Source organism: Leuresthes tenuis, unplaced genomic scaffold, assembly GCF_036924035.1.
Source record: "Leuresthes tenuis unplaced genomic scaffold, fLeuTen1.0.hap1 SCAF_5, whole genome shotgun sequence".
Lineage (NCBI taxonomy): Eukaryota > Metazoa > Chordata > Actinopteri > Atheriniformes > Atherinopsidae > Leuresthes > Leuresthes tenuis.
This window is the reverse complement of record NW_027325359.1, coordinates 15113457-15135372: the sequence shown is the minus strand read 5'-3', so window position 1 is coordinate 15135372 and position 21916 is coordinate 15113457. Positions and strand designations below refer to the sequence as shown.

General features: G+C 42.2%; 1 protein-coding gene across 1 annotated transcript in view; it reads right to left on the bottom strand.

The window, feature by feature from the left end:
- kcnq1.2 (potassium voltage-gated channel, KQT-like subfamily, member 1.2) overlaps positions 1-21916 on the bottom strand; it is a 161911-nt gene that overhangs the window by 115665 nt on the left and 24330 nt on the right. The window contains exons 10-13 of the mRNA XM_072386248.1: positions 21021-21186; positions 18807-18833; positions 17281-17334; positions 16889-17006 (exon numbers count right to left, since the gene is read on the bottom strand). Of these exons, the coding sequence (XP_072242349.1) occupies positions 16889-17006; positions 17281-17334; positions 18807-18833; positions 21021-21186 (365 nt within the window). The remainder of the gene's footprint in view (positions 1-16888; positions 17007-17280; positions 17335-18806; positions 18834-21020; positions 21187-21916) is intronic.

Genomic DNA, 21916 nt, shown 5'->3' with positions numbered 1-21916 from the left:
AAGTCCGTGCAGGCAGACACACACTCCCTCAGCAGTCTTACAGATGGAGCGGCCGGTATGAAGCGAGTGAACGGGTGCTGCCAGCACTGGCACTTGACAAACAGCCTATTTTAAAGCTCCCGACAACCCCATGAGATGAGCCCCTGCTTACAACAACACACACTGCACGCCTCGCACACATGTCTTTCCTCTCTAAGTCCCAAACATGAGGTGAATCCGTTTCACACGCTCTCTGCATTGCTCAGACATTTTCCTTGGCCTTCCACCTCCTCCAGCATGAAGTTTGTGCACGAGAGACAAGCCATCTTCCGGAGAAAACGTGGGGATACCGGACGCCTTACTCCGTTTAAATCAAATGTGGAAAAAAAAACCCACACTGAGTCAGTTGTAACACGGGGTTATTCTTGCACACAGGCCCAATTTTTCCTTTAAATAACATCTCTTGAGTAGTTTCATTTTAAAAACATGTCTGACAAAGGGTCTCTGTGGAACTAACAGATTGATCAGATTACACCCAGTCCACCAAAGTGAGTCAGAGCCACTCACTTCAAGCCAAAACCAGAATCTAAGCAGATAAGGCTTGAGAGAGCAAATGTTGGATTACATTTACCAGGTTATTGAAATGTAGCTTGAGATGATTTGTTTTATGTAAATGATTTGCATATACGCACGATTACTTCAACCTTATGTATGTGTGTGTGTATGTCTGAGTGTGTGTGTGTGTCTGTAGAGGGGTGTCGCCTGCTTGTTGTTGAGCTTGTCCTGAACACGCTGAGCCAAACTGCCGCAGGAAGAATCTGTGCTCCCGTGTACTACAATATCCTGTTTGCACTCAAACTACTCCCCAAATTCTCCACGCGGACACACAATTACACACACACACACACTCACCCTGCTCATACATTACACTCAGGCCCCGAGCTGAAAACATACAGCTTTGTTTTCATTGCTTTCCGGCACACGCTTCAATGGTGCAGCTCTGCAGATCATGCAATTCTTGCTTTATAGGCTTTTAATCTCACACATTGGGGGTGTAAAGAGATGTGTGCGTGAGTGTGTGTGTGTGTGTCTAGTGGGTGGTTGGGGGAAAGTCGTTGCTTTGTAATAACAATATGGACTTTGTTGCCACCAAAGCGCAAAAGGAATCTGGATTTGTGAGAAGGAAGTATAATGCTGGGTTTAAATGTGGGAAGCTGTGTGTGTATGTGTCTGTGAGCACATGTGAAATAAGGTAACTTTCTATTTCCCCTGAGGAATAAAAGTTGTTCATAGTGCTACATCCATTCATTCAAATCCTGTCCATTTAATTAACTACTTATCCACTCAGTCAGCCTGATTATGCATCAGTCTAGATGCAGTCAGAACAAAAGAAGAGGGTGGGTGGGTGGGGGGTGAGCAGCTCCGTGTGCACGGAGGAGCTCTGCTTCCCGTAAGCAGTCGATAAAAATTACATACACACACAAAAAAAAAAGCAGAAAAAAGAAAAAAAAAAGACGGCTGGCCCAAAGGCAGATACCTCACTTCCCAACAGAGAGCAGCGCATTTCCTGAAACTGACAACTGCTAGTACTTGTACTGAGGCCAGACCAAACGTGAAAGAGACAGACCGAGGGAGAGGAAAGAGAGCAGGGCTTGACCTAGAGTCAGGAAAAATGTTATGCAAATACTGAAGGGACACACCAAATGGACCTTGCAAACTCATGCACGCACAGGCACTTGTCGCTTTTGATCTGTCCCTTGCTTCGAAAGGGAACTTAATGATAAAAGTGTTTTTTGGGATTGGCACACAACAGCCAGCGACATCTAGAGTGGAGAAAAACAGCTCACATGAGCAAAAACAAAAAAACCTGAATGCTGTTGGACTGCAGAAGAACGCTGCTTTGACAGAGGAGGAAAAGTGTGCTCATTTATGCTATTTCATGCATCTCTCCTCTTAACTCGCTCCAGAGCAGGGAAGTAAGACTGAAACAGTGAAAGATATTGAGATACAGTTGTCCTGGGTTAGGGTGGTGGTAACGGGCAAGGCTGACTTTTGACACCCAACTCATTTGGGGGGAAAATAAAATCTAAACTTGAGCTTAGCCCTGCTGCTCGTTCTAATTCACGCACACTCCACTGAGAGGCAGGTCAGCATTAGACAAATGATTAAATCCACACTAACATTTTAGAGTTTCGTATTTGGTATCCTGCCGCCTGAGATTTGAGGCAAGGAGAGAAGAGATGTTGCAACAGCGCAGCCTGCTGGTCACCAGGAGAAATGTACTTACGCCCCCTCCTCCACTGGTTGCAGTCCTGCTGACATTTGGCTTTTCTTAAGCTGTTGAGTTATTCAGTTCGACACTCACAAAAGAGTCGGTGGTGAATCGGAAACTATCATGCGGAATAAAAAAAGTTCTTATTGCGTGGCAAAGCTGAGCCATATATGAGCACCCAGGAATGTTCTTATCTCTCGTTTTAAAAAATTGCCCACACCTTTGTCAGAGTGGTGTTTCTGACATGAGATGCACCAATTTTCATCTTTCAAGATGATTTGTCTCATTTCACACAGGCATCCAGGGTTCACTTATTTGTTCTACTGTCTTACTGACCAGAGATGTCATTGTACAACCTACATCTAAAGGTTACACGTGCTTGCTCCCTTAAAGGCAGCTCTGAGATGGGTTTATTTTGGATTCAGTCCTTCTGAATCAGGCTCCTGTAGGACTGAAAAGCGAGGATCGATAATTCTTTCACCACCAGACTTTAAATCTGACATGTGAAAATATGATGATCGGCTTAACTGTCTTTAGATTAACAACGACCTACTCTTCTAAAAAAAATTAGTAAAAAAATCTGAAAAAAAGCGTTATCTTTTTCATATGATTTGAAGTTTAGTTTAATCATTATTGTTAGGAGCGAGTATCCACATAGCTCTTATGAAACCCCATCTGCTAGAATTTGAATATGAAAAAAAAGGCTACCTCAGTCTAGTGGGTCTACGTGGTGTTATTCAGGTTGTCTTGACATTAAGAAGTCTACATTTGACTCATAAACATACACAAACCTCAGCATTTGGCAGACCCAGTGCAGATCTGAGTGTGAAACGATCACCTCAACCACTGCCAATCCCTGGACACCAACTGAATATGTCAGCAATTCATTTTCCTCATTTTAATCAAAGCGTGTCGGTAAGTCATGTCTACATGATCTCACATCACTGAACAAAGCGATGATAGCTCAATTATCTGTTTTTATTTTTATATCTACCTTTTACAGTCCCCCCACCTCCCCCCTTTCTTTTTTTAGACGAATGGGACGTAAAAAACGCCATTCTGCAGAACACTATCTGTCCGCTCTGACGCCCTCGCTCGTTTGCCAGTTTCACCGACGGGCTTTGACAGAAATGAATGAAACAGAATCATAAAAAGACATTAGCAAGCTGGAAAAAACTTTACAGCACACGTACACTCTAAGAATAAAAGAGACAAGGCCTTTCAGCACCAGCGGAGACTGACTTAGTAGGTTATTAGTCTCATTTGCTGTTAGGCCACCAGAGACTCTTTCATCATGATCTATATGGCTCATATGAAATCCAGTGGAAAAAATACTCTTGAAGGGGGGAACGGAGGAAGGGTAGTTGATTCTTTCCCATGTTTGCAGTTTTTTATTTAGTAATTTTCCTATTTTAAAAGGTCTGGCCAAAGAGGCACTTAAGGACTTGATTGACAACATGCTGACTGCAGTTTCATCATTGTGGTGATCGTAAGCAAAAACAGTCTGTTTTTTTTTTTCTCACCACGTTTTTCCTCTATATTGCTCATATCTTTCTTCGTACTGGCAGATGTCATATGAGATACGGTTCGGATGCCACCTCTAGCCAGAAATGCAAAAAAAAACAAAAAACAATGCTACTGTGGTTGCCGTTTTCCTAGCAGCAGTGAGCTTGTCAAATTCCAGTGTACTCTCTGTGATGACACTGACTGTGTGGGCTTGTGGTGGGTGTCACCTGTCAGACTTGCAAAGCGCAAAAGCCCAGTGATGGTGTTGTGATAGAGGTGGCTACAGGGCGGGAGAATCAAAAAGTGCACTGCTGTTTCTCATGGTGGTCAGTGAGATAAAGAGAAGTTCTGAGGATGGAATTTCAACTGAAAGAAGGAAGTTTTTCTTCTTCACAGAAATAGCATTTGAATAATCTCTTCACACAGTACCAGGAAATAAAAAAACACCGGTTCTCAGAAAGGCTTGTTGACAAGGTTGTGGTCAGAAACTGTAACTTTCAATCGCTTCTTTTAATTGCTGCCATTCAGCAACGCATGCAAAATCAGGGTTTGTTTTTTTTTTCTTTTCTTTTGGGCCATGAAAAGATAATCATAAAATGTATTTTAGTGCCTTTAATACTGTCACTCTGAAAAACAACAGGCGCAATAAGATGTGTAATACCTATGAAGCTTAATAATATCTGCATCACGTTTTTTTTTTAGCACTTTCAATCCATGTTTAAAACTGTTTATCTGAATACAAAGTACACACTATTCTGACCTGGACCCTGGCAAGTGGCAGAAAAGTTACATATTGATTAACCAATGTCACACTGCCCACCATATTCCCACTAAACTAAACTAAACATAAAACACTATAGTACAGTCTGAATTGTATGAATGAAAAGTGTGAATGAATACATTTTCAAATGACACATTTTAAGAAGTGTAGTGAAATATACACAACTTTTGAGGAGCTTCAGATACCCTAAAATATACATGTAAGTGTATAAAAAGTGTTGAAATGTATCATTAAAAAGGTTAAGCCATACGCTCACAGTGAAGCCACTTAAAGGATGTCTTTCATTTGAACTAAATGCTTAAATTAAATGGAATTTTTGACTGCTCAAACTTGCCTAATGTCAGATTTATTTTAATAACCCATTTTCTCTGACTAAAATAAGTGAGTTTTTTTTTGTTTTAATTTGATCATCTCACCGATAGCTTCCTAACTGATAATCAATGGGTGTATTCTTGATACGAAGGGAGGAGGCTCATTTTAGCCAATTTAAGCTCTGCTGACCTGAACACAGCCTTGCTTCTAACACACAGAGTGGGTTCTTTCAGACAGGTGGGGCGGGCACGTTGCCAAGGTGGAATCTGGGTACATGTGAACGCACACAAATACATGCTGCATACTATAAATCCCCCTGTGGTGGAAGCCTGTGCCAGAATGTTGTAGCTCTCCTTTAGTCAACCCTTTTCTTCTCCGGCAGGTTAACACCCTGGTCCACCGTATATCCCTGCTTCTGCGTGTAAGAGGGGAGAAACCACAAAGCCCCACAGACGAGCTCCATCAATAAGCCCTCTATTCATCTTGGGGTCCGGAACACTGGGCTCTCTGATGGAACTCCAGCACCTGGCTGTGGATGGACACAACATCAGAGGCTGGGTGGGGGCAGCGCTGGTCGTCAGACCCGGCACACCTGAATAAACCCCCTCCAACCCACATCAAATGGCAGAGCGAGCCTATTTGAAAACCCGAGAGCACGAGAGCTGAGAGAGTTGAGCAAAAAAAAAAGCAAAAAAAAAAAGAAAGAAAGGTGGCCGAGAGAGCGGAGAAAGGCTAAAAGATTGGCTGTACAAACAGGCCGCTCAGGTGCTGTTGCAGATTATTGTTTTCATTAACGGGAGTGAAGAAGAAACTGAGCCCCGTACAGGAGAACGGGGAGGAGACAGAGGAGAATGTGGAGCAAAACACACAGAGAGGACGATCCGAGTATTTATACAGGTGCTCCTAATATTGAAACAGAGAGGGAGGCACTCCTCTAACAGACAGGGGAGCATCTGTACCAAGTCTGGGAATCCTCCAAGTGAGGATTGGGTTGAGCCTCACTTTGATTTTGCTGGAGTCAAAGTGAGAGCTTCCAGGATTTGTGCAAAGTCCGCCGTGCAACCCGAAGGCGCAGTCACATGCTAACCACGGCTGACACGCTTTACCCATAAAACAAGTAGAAACGAGTTTGTTAAAAAAAAAAATTAAAATAGCTACAACACATGTATATGTCAGAAAAACTTGTTGTCATCACAGTACCGATGAGTGCTGCCGTCTCCTTAGAGGATTCCAGTCAAGTAAAACACACGCCACACGAGGAGAAGAAGAAACTCTAAAGGACTGCGTGTTCAGGAGTTAGTGAGTTTTAGGGCAGCTTACCGGGTTAACAAAAGGAAATCATTCTGTCCCACAATTTCTTGCATCCACAACACTCAAAGCAGCACTTGATTCTTCTAATACAGTCGTTGTGTGATTCGTGACAGCAGACATAAGGACAAGACAGTGAGCATCTTTCACTTTTGTGGCCCTCTTTACAATTTTGTACATCATGAATTAATATCATCATCTAGTCATTAGTTTCTGTCCAGTTAATTGTGACAAGTCACAATCGAATCGCAACTTTATTGCCTGTTGGGATCTCTTGAAAATGTTTCAAACGGACAGATTTTTAAATGCAAATGTGCTCCCTAACCTGCCCAGCCTTCCCCTTAAAGTAAGAGGCATCGTGGGCGACGTGGTCGCGAGTTGTTTTTTTGCAAACTGCAGCAGAGGAATCTGTCAGACGTCACTCATAACCAACCGCTAACCCTCCAGATAGGCCAAGGTTTCAGTACAACTGATATGTAAATGTCATTCACCACATTCAGTGTTTCAGACGTGGAGATCGAGATCAAAGCTGATTTTTTTTCTCTGGATTTCTCCTCATGACTGCGCAGTCATCAGCAACAGGTAGGAAGTACTAAAGTTCGGTGACGTGGTTTCTGGAAATATCCAAATACTTGGCATGATCGGGTAACTGGAACAAGATGATGGATCTGCTGGAGGGCTGATATGTTGTTTTATATGTTTGCAGAGCCAACCGTGTCCCACATCACGGCTGCAGCTGGAACCTCTGCTTACAACATTTCCAGGGTAGCTGTTTGCGGCCGCTGCAGTGTTACTTTTGGCCTCGAATTGCTTGTAGTATTGTCAGCTGTGTGTAATCTGGTTTTAAAGAGTATAGAGTGATGTCTCCTTCCTAATTTGTATTAGGCCCAATGGAAACACTCAATGGTACATTTCCAACATCAGGCAGAGGAAAAAACCGTGGATCAGAAATCGTTATAAGAAATCATTCTTATAACGCACTTTAATGCAGTAATTATTATCTTAATGTAATATTTATGTAATGTGGCCTCTGGCCTAAAAGTGCACTAAGAATGAGTGTGTGTTTTTAGGGGCCACAGTTTCCCTTCAGACCTGTATCACATGTCCTTCCAAATTTCTCCAACTATTTTTCCCTCACCTTGTGAAGTTTTTCAACAAAATCCAACTACAACGGATATAATTTGTTTGTTCTTTTGAACTTTTTTCAACCTGAACTGTTGTCTGAGATGCGCTAAGAGCAGCCACCGCAGGCAGACGCCGTGTTCACATATTTCACGGTGATGTGGAGAAAAAAAACGGGACATTTCAGTGTGTTCTGTGCATGAGAATAAGTCCCTTTGGTGTGGATTTTGGTAGGCAGAACCTTTCTGATCTTTTCAATTCACAAAAAAATTTAAAATATATGAAGTTATGAACACACTGAGGGAAAGAAAACAAAAGTATTCATTTTCCATAGCTGCTTCGTCCAATTTTGGGTCAAAGGAAAGTCTTATTCATTCCTTCTGTTGTAATTTGTTTGTTGCTGTTTAATAATTGATCTGATTTTGCAATAATTAAGGACGACGAATGAAAAACATTAAAGTCATCTGGAGTTTATCATCGGTTTGTTTATGGTTGTGCTTGTGTTTAAAATAACATCCTCAAGCTACCTTCACATGACTCCCCATTAATAGGGACCTCATAATTTAATTTTCTGTAATTGCGCTGGTTGATTAGTTTAAAATGTGTATTTAACCTCACTGCTGTAATGTTACAACCAATTAGGGCAAACATTATTAGATAAAAAGTGGCCAAACGACACCAAGAGGAAACTATTAAATTAGGAAGGCAGCTAACAAAAACAGTAATTTGTCATTACATTTGTTCTGACTATATAATTGTTAACAGCCCTCCAGTTTAATCATAGCAAACGTGTCTTTATTTTGTTCTGCAATTGTCTTTCCCTGGACAAAAAAAAAAGTCATGATGTCACAGAGCAGCTCCGTGATTCACGCTGAGAAAACAGCAATTTTCAGAGTTCATTTTTCTCTCCCAGTGTCTGGGTTGCATTTATGATGGGGAAGGTCCACAAAGGGAGTCTAACTGCACCGATGCCAAAAGACGAAGCTTTGAGCGTATTTCAAACATAGTCCTGCACTCATCTACACGTAAAAAAAAAAACCCATACAGCTCAACTCTACAGGCAGTAATAGGACGTGATGTACAACTGTGAGGTCGATTTGTGAGCCCTTTAGGCAGCAAACCAACAGAAATATTGCTCATTACTGGAGTAAACGTTGGCTCCGATTGTCAGTACATTAAAACCTCTCCAACTTCTGTTTTGTCGCCTTCTCACGTTCAAGAGAAAAAGACACGGAAGACAAAAACCCACTTGTTTACAGTATCATATTTTCTAGAGCACACAATGCCAAATCTAGTGAACAACGGCCATGAATCCAGCGCTTGTTTGCCTGTCTATTTTTCTTGCTGCAGCTGTGAATGCGACTCAGTCTGGGCTAGTTCATGGGTAGTTATTCATGCTTATTCTGGATGGAGGCCTGAAACACCACACACCAGGGTACTTACCAAACCAGCATGCTGTGAAGAGTTCACTTCAGTCTATTAGTGTGTGCACTCCAGGCAGATTTATTTTTTTTTTTGCTAATGCTCATGAAGCTAAATTACACCCAGACCAGGGTATATTGAGGCAATTGGAGATATCGGTGACGTCGTTCTTTCAGCCGATGTGGACAATTTATTTTTGCGGCACTTGCTTGCTGGGGTCTCTGGATTTTCCAACCCATAGCAAGGGGCTATAAAGCAGACTATCCCTCCCCAATCACTGTTGTTCCTCCTCTCTCAGAATCATTACCAGCACTGAGGTGGTGTAAACACTCTCATCCCATATAACAGCAGCAAGAGGCCCTTCATTAATGCAGGATAGCTAGTGTCAAGCCCAAATAAAACACACTCTTTAATTAAGTACTTCATGAAAATGTCTTTTATTGCCTTGGGTGTGATGTAGCTGCCATTACTGCTTGCAGATTCCCCCCTTTTTTTTTTGGCCTGGTAGTAAAACTTGCTCCAGTGGCCAATCATCTCGTTCTGTGGCAGAACAGTAAAAACATGCCACTTCATGTAATTCTCGGTAAAGTCCGCTTTTGGAGCCCCGTTCTCTCTCTCTCTCTCTCACTGTTTTCTGCCTGTGCCTTCACTACTGACTGTCCAGCAAAAGGCAAATAAAGATAAATAAGAATACAAAAAAATGGCTAAATACCACGAGTTTCAAAATGAAAAAAACAGGAAAGACGGTGTGAAGATGACGAATTCATAGAAATGTGAGCTCTCAGATAACTTTAGGAAGAACACTCTTAGCTGGCCACCAGAGGGATTTACAAGCCGGGACCCTTGCCAAAGTATTGACTGAGCGCGGTGCTTACTCAGTACCTCGGGCCCTCGCCCTGCTTTGTTATGCTGAAACAGTAAAAATAATACAAGCCTTGAAACATTAAAGAGGTGTGTCATCTTTAACTTTACGCATTTTCAAAATCAGGTCCAAAGAGTCGTAAAGTTGCTGTTCTTTTACTGTTCCTAACAGTAACAGGGAGTTTTCACCAGGGGTCCTCAGTTGTGTCATTTGAAGCGTCACTGATCTCAGATTTTTTGTAATCTACATACCACTGTGCCACAAAAAATAAATACTGTTTGAGTTTTTTTTGTGGCGTGCAGTTAAATTGAACTCAAAATGTTCTAAAAAAAAAACTGCTTCTAATCTTCTAATCAGGATTACAGGGGAAAAAAACTCAAGATAATAAAATAAAATCAGTGCACCAAAGGAGTGGATTTGTTCTGCATTTCTCATAACTGACTGGTAGGATTTCAGTTAAATGCCATGGAGATAAAACAAACCTGACTTGGTCGTTTTTTTTTTAAACACTGTAACTCAATAGAGGTTGAACCTTGTGAGTCTAGTGTTGGAGAACTCAGAGCAGGTCTCCTTCTCATCTCAGAATCAACAGTGAAGACTGTGAAGATGAAAACCAAGGGGTATAAACTGGTATTAACCAATCTGTAAAAAAGTCTGTCAAGTCTTGAAAATCTTAGCAAATGCAACTATATTTTACATATATCAGCTAGCTATATCAGGCTAGAACGCTCGACTCGCTTGAAATTCTTGTTGCCAGTCATGGCTTTCGTCTCTTCACACATGCACCAGGACACTGAAAGGTTAACAGGAGAAGCAGCAGCAGCTGTGGAAGCCAAATAATCTGCGAAAACATTTGACCACCTGCCATCTGAGTCGTCACAGGACTTCTGCAGGTGGCATGACTGGGTTATAGTGAAAAAATCTGACAGCCAGTGCACCATAAGCGCCAAATTCGGACACTCTACGCTAGAGGAAGAGATGAACTGTGCTAGAATTTTGACCAAAGGCGTAAAGATCCAAACCGTCCATGATAAACACACTACGCTATCATAAAGCCAACTTAAAATCTATATCATTCTATATCATGAGCCTAACTATAGCTTTGATGATAGATTGACAACTGTTTAGGACAAGTGAGAGCAATTAAACCATTTCAAATGCATCTAAGTGAGGAACGGCAGCACAGAGGTCACAAACCACATGAAAGAGCCCGTCCGTAATGAGATTCGTACAGAATACCTCTGTGTACAGCTCTGTTGCCGTGAGAATATGGAATTGGTGTGCGCCTGTTATACAGCCCCGAGACTATTTTCTGTCTTTGTTATGCTCCAGGAATTGGCAAAAAGTCAAGAAACTAGGGCACAATTAGTTGTTTTTTTTCCTCCCCTTAGTTTCTTTTTCTGGCTGTTCGGAAAGGCAGCAGCACCAGAGCAGCTTTTCTTGCTGCTGAGCAGGAGGCCTCTCGCACGTCACCAGTTTGTCTGTGTGAAGGCATTTGTGCATTTGTGACTCGTGTGCGTGGCCAAAGAGGGGCCTTCCCTGGGTTACTTCGCCATTTTGATATTTTGCCGAAGAACAACGAAATTGAATTGGGCCAAAGAACCCACAAAACAACAGCTTGTTCCTCGGGATTGGGAGCACAATGTTGAGCACCCACACACTGGGTGTGAGTACATTCACAAACATTTGTCAAAGTGACCATTTTTTTTTTTACGTTTAAAAAGGTTTTGCCTCTTGATTAAATGCAGTACGTTTGAAACTCTTTATGCCATCAATATTAGAGTACAGCGTACAAGACAGGCTTACAGAGGCCACACAGACAAAAAGTCAATTTGTTTTAAGCCCTGCTCAAAGGATGCCAGTTACTCAGTAGAGAGAGGCCCCTACTTGAAGAGGACAGGCCATGATGCATGTGTGTCTGCCTGCAAACCCTCCTGTGGTGCTGCTGTGGGTTTTCATTGTTTATCTCCTGCTGGCTTGTGAGAGGGAAACTAATTAAGATCTGCCTGCAGGTGGCCCATGCTGTCTTTTACAGGTCTCAGAGGAGACGAAAAGGAGGAGGAGGACTAGGAGGCCAGAGAAGCTGGCTACACCCAGCAGGAGAAAGAGCCAACTGCCTCAGGTCACAGGATGACACGCGTTACATCTGATCTGCTGGAGCTTCACCAGGTAATTAACCAGGGGAAGAGTTTTTTTAGATACACAGGGAAGCTGGGAGACATGGTGATAAGTCAGAGCACTGAGAGAAAAACAAAAGCAGAAAGCAGGGGGAGAGAGGACACAATCGCTGCAATCGGCTAAACAAGGCCTTCCTCTGTTTAGGGCAAAAGAAGTATATTAGAAACATTTACTCATTCTCCAAAAGGGCAGATGTCAATCTGCCTCGGGGTGGACTCAGGATCTGCAGCTCTGCTGGGGTCTGTTGTGATCTCACCCAGCAGACAACTGCTAAATCACAGATGTTTACAGCATCAAAGTGCATGATGGTGTATACGCTGCCTTACACCAAACCACCAGGCCACTGAGTTCTCACACATTCTGATGCATGTACACAATCAGGGGAAATTAGTGCTTGTCGCAATCGTACCAAAATCAAGCCTCATTTGCGCAGGGGTAGGTAAACAAATAGCGAAGGAAGTGTTTACAATAAAAAGGGAAGAACTATGTTGACCACTGTGTACTCCGTGTTTTCATTGTGTATGTGTGTATGTGCTTGGTTTTTGAGGTATTTCATGAAATTCAACAAATCATCGTAAGCTGCTTTTAAAACAAACAAACAAGGCAATAATAAAGATTTATGTTCTCAGAGGGGGGGGGAAAGTGTGCTTGTGTGTATTTTGGGTTCGGAGAAGCAAAAGATGTGTTTGCGTGCGGACGCTGCCCTGCACCACTTCCTCTTCAGAAGCCCAGAGACATCACAGCCAGCTGTATTGATGCTTCTCTCACATGTGAACAAACACACACTCGCGCACACACACACACACTTTTAAGGGGGTAGTCTGCTTGAGCTAAGCCAAACAAACAGTGGAATGTTCCAGCCGGTGCTGTGACAGAGAAACTTAAGCGATAGAGGTAGAATAAAGGCTGTTTGAACAAGCAGAAACTTAAACCAAGAAAAGAGTCAGCTCGTGTCAAATCTAAATTACAGCTCGAAGGTGTGGAGGTACTCCAGAACATTATAAAACAACAACTAAAAAAAAAAAAAAAACTGACACAGTGTGTGCATGCAAGTTGCCTCAGGCAGTAAGGGTGGATCTGGGAGCTGTCTGCAGAGATCCAGATAAGGATACCAAATGACAGTGCTGTCCTTAGTAGCGTGACACCAGGGGCAAAACAAACCAGCTGTTATGGGAGTGCCCGGCAAGTTCCAAATCTCAGCTTGGCCGTGCTGGGCACAGCAGCCCTTAATGGACACAAATAGTCTCTCTCGCTAAATCAGGTCTGGACAGTATCCACAGTTGCCAAGATCCTAAGTGTGAGACAAGTTCTTTGCACTTGGTGGGCAGACATGGTGCAAAAACTAAACTGCAGAAATCCAAGTTTTTCAGCAGGAAAGGCTACTTACAGACCTATGTGAGATTTATTTGTATTTGAACATATCAACAGTGTAATCTTTCAAAGAGTGAAAAGCAGGATGTTGGCCGTTACAAAAGAGTTCAAAGCAGCAACTGTCATCGGCATGCGCAATCACTTTGCTGACCATCACTTTCTCTGGTAATACATGGGCTCGGTCATTTTAGCTAAGTATGCTAGTGTATAAGCATGTGTACTTCATGAGTGCAGTAAGAATCCTGGGCTTCTGGTTAGCGGTGTAACTGTAAGTCAGCACCAGATGCTAATGATTTCTCATTAGCTTAACTCACAGTGATGCACGCGTTCCATTAATTACTGCATTTAAACATTTTGTATCTAATACCATAATTAAATAATCATAAACAGAGACCTACATCGTCATTAGAAACATGCCAATAATGGAATGTTAACACATTAAGAGCGGCACATAGCGTCTCATGCAGCAGTGAGAGTGAGGAGATGACTGGAGATGTGCTGAAAACAGCACATCCACACAGCTACAGGTTGTCTGAATTACAGAACGTAACCGTTCAACTGGAAAGCAATGATGTAACAGTAATGTTAATCTTTCAAACAGTAACGAAAAATAACTTCTTGGATGTTGGGGTTATGTCATCTTTGTTACCTAAGCTGTCATTGTTGGCTGCTACTAAACAAAATAAAAAAGAACAAGAAAATGGATAAAAAAAACCGTGATGGAATATTTTTAAGATACATCCATTGCCCCCATCTGAAGTTCAGGCACTGAGAGGTGGAACTGATCCGTCTTTGTGGCTCAGTTTCTGCAGTTCAGCATTGAACCGGACCAAGTTGTTAAAACAGTCAAATGAAAAGTGGCTGCTGCACATACACTCTCTGTTGTTAACTCTTACTGGAACATTGACCTGAAATATAGTTCATCCCTGGGGCTCTTATATCCTCTGAGGCTGGGGGGATGCTCCTCAGTACAGCTGACGACAGAACATTTCCAAGCGAGGCTGGCTTCCTTGCTCTAGAAGGATGGATGCGGGCGGACGGGACTCAGAGATTCAGGCTTAGCAGAGGCGGAATGAACTGGAGGAGTGACGTAAATTTATACAAAAAATCTCACAGGTTCGTTGTGTAGGATATTTTAAGACCTAAGCTGGACAAAATTAAATAACAGGGTTGTGTTTTTTCTGTGTTTTGGGGGTTAGTGGTGACTTAAGACACCCAAATATATGCTCGAAAGCAAAGAAAAAAGTGCCCCCCCCCCCACTCATAATATGTCAAAAAAGTTCAGGTGGGTGGCTAATTATGGTTGTTAAATCATACATTTTCCATAGTCCATCTGACCCACAGATATGATCAGGATGAAGTAAAGAGGTTAAGAGAAGAAAATAGAGAAGAAGAATGATGGGAGGCCCGGTACAGTACCTTGTAGAATTCAACTGCTGTGTGGAGAAAGAATCCTGAACCATTGCCACGCGCGGGCTGGTCAAAAGACTGCAAGAGAGAGAGAAGAGGCATCCTGCGGCTCATAACTCTTGTTTGACAGTAATTTTGGTAATTTTTTCTGCCTGTGTTCGATCTGCCAGTGTGGAAGAACAGCATTCTTTTACCCTTAAAATAAAACTCGAAAACAAAGCGAAAGGTGAAAGGTTTTCAGCCTGCATGGCAATTTTGTGTTTAGCTGTACAGGAGTGAACAGTGTCTTTATTTTTCAAGAAGGCACAAGAAGAATAGAGTAGACTGAATAGGAAAAGCCAGCAGATGACTGACAGGGGCAACTGTAGATTGAGTGCATAACTGGCAAGAATGCTGCGTTTACTAGTAAACAACATTCGTGCACACATCTAAAAGAAGAAACTGACATCCACACACACCTGACGCGAGTAACAAATAACATACGACTTGAAATAATAGACTGTTAGAAAGTGAGGACTGGGTGAAAACGCCAGTATCCAGGCAGATGAAATCTCTGTTCGTGGTTGGAAATGAACCGCGCTCTCGGTGAAGGCGGACGTGTGTGCGACCCCCTCCTGTGACTTTATAATTCCAGACACCTGAACATACAGTCGCCTACAGGTGGAAAATGAGGATTTTATCTGCCCAAATGGTGACATTTTAACACAGTGTAGATCTAGATTTTGGGTTAACTCTGTAGCAATAATACCCATTATACATAGTATGTTGCAGTACAAAATGGCTCAAAATGAACAGTAAGATGAGACACAAATAACACCAGGAACACAGCTCCAACAGAGAGTAAAAATTAGCATTTTTTTCTTTTAAAATGCAGTCGCTGCCTGAACTTTTTACTTTATGAACTTTAAAGAAAACACACACAATGTGTTTTCCATTCAGTACATCTCATTATATACTCTAATATAGAATAAGAAGTACTTTTCCGCTCTACAATTACACACTGATGAGCATATCGGGGCTGAATGTGGGATTTAATGTCTTGCCCGTGGAGCCATGGACTATTTCCCTCAATGCAACCTAAGGCTCAAGGTTATTCAAGCTTAAAGATCAGGGGAAATCTGCTGAAAGCCTTTAAACATGCTGTGCACAAAAAGGCTGAACGCTTTTCTTTTTCTTTTAAGTTCATGGCGTAAAAAGTTACAGTGCCTTTGCATTTGAAGAAATGCAAATTTTTTCGACATGTTGCATCATTTCCATGAAAAAAATAAATGAATTAAAAAAATGAAAAAGTGACTCAACATGTTGACTTTAGAGTTGCATGTAAAACCTTTGCAAATGCAAAACATCTGCATACCGCCATGCATTACAAGCATATGTAAGTGATAAAGGTAAAACAAAGGATCCACAATGTCAACGTGTCACAGTACCACACTCGAACTGCAACTCAAAGACTCCAATGCAAATGAGCCATCCCCTCAGGCATGGTGGTGTGTTGCAGCTCACTGTAACAGATGTTTACTGTGGACTGACTGTATGTATTAATTATGACTGAGAACAACCACATGCACAAAGTAGCACTCGCCTAGAACCCTTTTGCACTCCCCCATGGGACTTGGTATTACCTGCCAACCCAGTATGGAAATTCTTAATCTGGACACAAAGATGCCACTCAAGTTTCGGCCCCAGTAGGAAACACACCAACACTCACTGCGAGCCAAACATAACTGTTGGCATGGTGAGAGTTTAAATGAGTAAGGGCATTATGTGCCACTGGTGATGTCAATTCTTCTGAAAAGACAGAGGGAGTTAGACGATGACAAACGGGGGGTCAGTCACTGAAGTATTCAACATGCTTTGTCACGACAACAGGAAGTGCTACAACAGGAAACAAAGAAAAACTAATTACGTTGGGGTTCACATTAATGAAACTTGTTTGAATGACCAGGTCAGTGGGAGGAAGGGAGATCATCAACACATATTCAGAATTCACACAGCAAACAACAACAGTGAATTCTCAGTTCAATGAGGGCATGTGGTGACAAGCCATCTGTACCAGAACATGTTCTACTACCCATTGAGAGGGATTTCTTTTGACATTTCTCCCAAGACTAAAGGGATAATCCCCCTTAGAACCCTCTGTACCTGATATGGCCTTGGCTCTCGAGAGTCTCTTTAACCCTCAAGAGACTTCAACAAAACAACTTCATTTAGAAAGCAGCAAGAGGGGCTCTCTGGTCTGACAAAAAAGCATTTGGGTACTATGACCAGTAAGGAAATCAGAGAATGGAGGTCAGTTGAGGGTGATGGATGGGAGGGTGATGGGGGGCTTCAGAGAGGAGCAAAGGGGAAACTTTGCAGGACTTACTGATGCTTGTCAGTAATCACAGGTAGGGGAATATCCTCGCTCGTGTCATCTAGCTCATCGTTTAAGCTGCAGGTGCGGGAGATGTCTATGGACATGCTTTTGTCACGACTCCTCTTCACTGCAAAGAGCAAAGAGAATGGATATCATCAATAGAAAACAAACTGAACCGATGAAAAGCAGCTTCACTTAGACATTTCTAAACGAGTTCATGGAAAGTTTCTTTTAAAGAAATGATTTGTGCGTTTGTGAACGTGATCGTTTGTGGCTTTCCAACAACATAGTTTAGCTTCTGTGAGACCTACGCCACATCGCAAAAGATGTCCTTATGTCAAGTTCATAACCGAAGACAATAGTATGTTTAAAGCATTATGAGTAGAGAAACTGAAAGATACCTGGAGAAGCAGGGCAGCTCAGAGTGAAAGACGACCAAGAGTGATGCGGTGGGCCTGAAGCCGTGAAAACATGATTAAAAACAGAAAAAAGAACAGAGGAAATAGAGCTGAAATAAACTCACTTTTTGTCAATGGATTTCAACCACTTGGTGTTCAATTGAAGTGTTGCTGTTTAAAAATGATGCCAAATAAAAAATTCATTAGAAATAATCACAAGTGGTCTGTTAGACAAAAAAAAAAAAAAAAAAAAAAGGAAAAAGCTCCACTTGAGCAGTGCAGCTGGCTGGCTGCTGGCGCAGCTAAAAACAACAGCAAAGAACAACATGTGTAGCGGGGTCTTGACCTGCAGTCAGAATGTCAGCAGAGTTTGACATGTCTCTCCTCCAAGCCACCAAGCCTCTATTGTGATGAAGAATGGGGAGGCAAATCTGTGTCCAAGAACTGAATGACCATTCCAATTCAAGTAAAAGCCATTCAAACCCCTCTTGTATTCCATCATCCAGTTTGTTTGACATTGTCAAATGTGGAGGCAGCCAGAGCGACACAGAAACAGGCAGACAGGGAATGACCGAGGGAATGAGCGTGAGGGGAAAAGTGGAGAGAAGAGTGTCCAAAGATAACTCGTTTAACAGCCAGAAGAGTTTATAAGAGTTTATATGTAGCTTATCTAACCCATCAGTGTCTTTTTTCATGAGCCAGGGGAAGAATAAGACAAAATGGAAGTATTCACAGAAAAAAAAGATAATGAGAAAGGGAAACTGTGCTCCATCAAGAGATTCACACAGACAGGGGAGGTGTGCAGAGCCAGACAGATAAGTGGAGCGATAAGCTGAACACTTCATAAATCAAACAATGATCAGTTTATCTCTAACTACTGGTGGTTCACAATGGCAGCTTATCAACTCTGCGCTACACCTCCCCTCCCTCTTCACCTCTCTACCTCTCTTTAGTGTCCCAGTCTGTGTCCTCTCAGTCCCTGAGGCCCCTGTCTATTCCTCGCCAGGCCGGCCCCGCTCCTCACCCTTGGTGTTGGCAGGGCACCCAGTACAGAAAACAGGCCAGGTCAACACAGAACCATTGTCTGGAAGTCTCTGCTTGGCTCTGGTTTGGTCCGGTTGATGACAAAGACTCAGCCAGCCAGTGAGTCGAATGAAAATACAGTCAGGGCCGCATTAAATCAGCAGGCTGGCAAATGATTAACAAAGAAGAGTTTTTTAAATGAAGAAAAATAAAAACTCAACCAGCGGAAGTGACTACTGGTCAGACAGTACAGCTGGGACATTTGCATTATATGCTCAACTTTTGTTTTAGTTTTTCCTTTGTCTCTTGCCTCTGGGATTTCTGTATTGGTCTGAAAAGATTATAATATGGAGAAACAAAGAGGGCTCTACCATGAGACCACACTGCCAAAAGTACTTTCTTGACATTACCCCCTCTGACAAAATGGCAATAGTCAGTCCCTGGAATCCTACTTCGTGGATGGCTTTTTGATAGCTGGTAAGATGACTTAAAAAAAAACAACTTACCGGTTTTCCCAAGTATCCTTGCAATTCCTGCAAAGAAAAGCACATTTTTTAATGAGAATTGGACTGTAATATGGCTGCCTCATAAATCGGTTTGTACATAAATGGCAGATCTCTATGAGTAATGTAATCACAACTTTTGGCAGCTTTCTTTGTGACATAACAGCAGTCTTTGCTAGAATTTCTTTACTGCAGCTAGTGCTGTCACGATGTCAGATTTTCACAAGACAACTATTGGGACCAAATGCATTCATGGTGAGAATAATATCATGACATCGGTCTAGAATTAGGGAGCATTCACAAAGCTAATAATGTGAACATCACTGCATGTGCACATGATTCTTACTGCTACAAAACTGCCTCAATTAGGATCAATTAGGTAACATCTCAGTGACAATTATTCAACATCAGTTTTCAGATGGTTTTGTAAATCATTTCTAAGAAATCCAGAAACTTGGTACATGTACCAAGTTAAAACGAGACCAGGGATGGTCCAGTAAATAAGGACCATCCCTGGTACAGACAGATGACATTGCAGATGTCTTTTTATGGATGGATCTGAAGCCGTTTCAATTCTGACATTATAATTAATGACAGAAGGCTGCAGACTACATGCTACAGTGTAATCCATTCTGTTTCCACTCCAAGTGAGTGCATTTCCTTAAGTTTATTTACTGATTTATCAAACAAAATGCACATGATCATTGCCTTGCGATGCGTCTTGCTCATGTTTAATGCAACCTTGAACATCACCGCTTCGCCCACATGTCGGCATGCTGCATGTTGATTTTCATGAACCGAAGTCCACCCAATTAAGCAGAAAACCAAGTTTTTTTCCCTGTGTAAGTCGTTGCTTTTCTAGTGATGTTCTCCCTTTATGTCATTTCAGCACCTTTTATGATTGCACGCTTTGACAGGAAAAACTCATAAAGAGCATTTATTAACCTGGAGTCTGGGTCAGTTCATTTGGTGGGGTTGGCTTTTAACACAGGAAGCTAAACCCCCCCCCCAGCACCCACCCTCTTAACATCCATCAACCATATACAGTATTGTGAGCATGGGCCTACATCAAAAATACTGTCTGTTCCCATGAACTTGGAACCATACAGTTCAAAGTGTTAAGTGTTCAAAGTTAAGTGGAGACTGCATTACCTGAGATCAGCACCATCACCTCAGTTGGATTTCTGTACTTTGTAATAACTGTACGGCTTTGGTATGACTGCAACTGGCATTACGAGAAATTCCCACTTGTAACTTTGACAAGCTGGTATTTAAAAGTTGTTTCCACTAAAGCCCAATGTGAGTGTCTGTGGCCAGCGAGGGGGACAGAAGAAGCTGTAAAAAGCTTCTAACCATGACCTCTAATCACCACTGAGACTGTAATAACTTCCATGTGGCTTACTGGAGACACCTGGTAGCCATCTTGGCTTGAAGGGAATCAGGACAGGGCCTCTGTTTACTGTGTGAAAATGAGGAGCCATCGCATAACAACTCCTCCCAAAATGTCTAATGGTCTCCACTGAAACAACTGAGACAACCAAAGCGCTCCTCAGTATGTACTCTTATCATGCAGCTGTGAGAACCAAACAGTTGGGTTGTCCTCTACCTGTTAACTGCACTTTTTTTTTTAGCTTTTATCCTGACAGTACCAACCAACACACAAATCAAAAATTTTTTTTACACGTACCCACTCGTTTTAAGTGATTAGGTGCGTTCAAGGATAACTTTGACAAAACGAAAGCACATCCTGGCTGCTCTGATCTAATTTCAGGTGCCAGAAGTTTTTCTAATCATGAAAATGCGCAAAATGCCAAAACACATCAAACATTTACTGACATAATGGATTTCCAAGGCCTTTAAAGTACAATGACATCATTTCACTGCTCTAAACAGGCATTATTTCATCAAACAAAACTGTGTTTGATCTACACTTAAGAACGCAAAGACAGTCTCACCACCAACTTCATGGAAACTGGCATTTTGAGGTGTAAAGTTCGAATACACAAGAGATTCAAACAAAGCTAGTTTGATGCAGCAGCAATAAAACAGGGTTTGGTGTTTACACGCACAAGTTTACTAGACTTGGGGTGATATTATGGAAAAGAAGCAATGCAAAGAGGTTAGCAGGCTTCCTTTAAAAAAACACGTCAAAGTGAGAGACTAATACGAGATACTAACTGTGACTGCAAACCAACGGCCTTTCCAGTAGAGCATTACCTTGGACTGTTCCTCTTGACTCATCGAGGAAAAATGGGACGTCCTTTTTTTCACGCGAGTCGTCAATGTGATCATAAGTGATCTGCGGGATCGATAAAGCTCTTTCTGAGGCAACGCTCATGGAACCAGCTCCTCGGGTCTTCGATCTCCTCTTGGTTCCCCTCTTCTAACAGACAAGAAAAAAAAAAAACGATCAAGCCATATAATACAATCTTTAGAGTCACTGAAAGAGCCACTCTTGGAACAATCAAAACATACAGACCCGATTTGAACATTTATTTTACGGACACACATACAAAGGAAATGACGTGTGTCTCACAACCACAAAAAAAGGCAGAGAAGCATGTTCACCATTGTGTTGCATCACACTTCCTTTCAATTATTTCACTTTTTAATCATTGGGAACTGAGGCTATTAATTGTTGCAGTTTTGCAGTTCTGCACGAGTCCATGGCCACTGATGTCCGATGCTTCTCTTCATGCAACACCGGTCAAGCACAATCCCTCGTCTATGAAGCCGAGCCACACTGTTGGACGTCCTGCAGAATGAGGTCTAGCATTGTCCCGCTCAAATAACCACATACCTACTGGGAAAAGATGATAGCATATGTCTCTCGAAAATTCTAATACATGCCTTTGTATTAATGATACCTTTGCACATGCGAGTCATCCACGCCATGGGAAGTGATGTAGAAGCTTTGCACCCTTTGCTGATAACAAACTAGATGGTCTTTCTCATCTTTGGCCCAAAAACAGCACAGACATGGTCTTATCTGTTTACAGAACATGACGTGCCAACTGTTTATCTGTCCTACTGAGCTGAGCTCAAGCCCACAGAACTTGTGAGTGCTTCTGCAGAGTTAGTATACGGGCAGAAATGTACGTTTCTGTTACCTA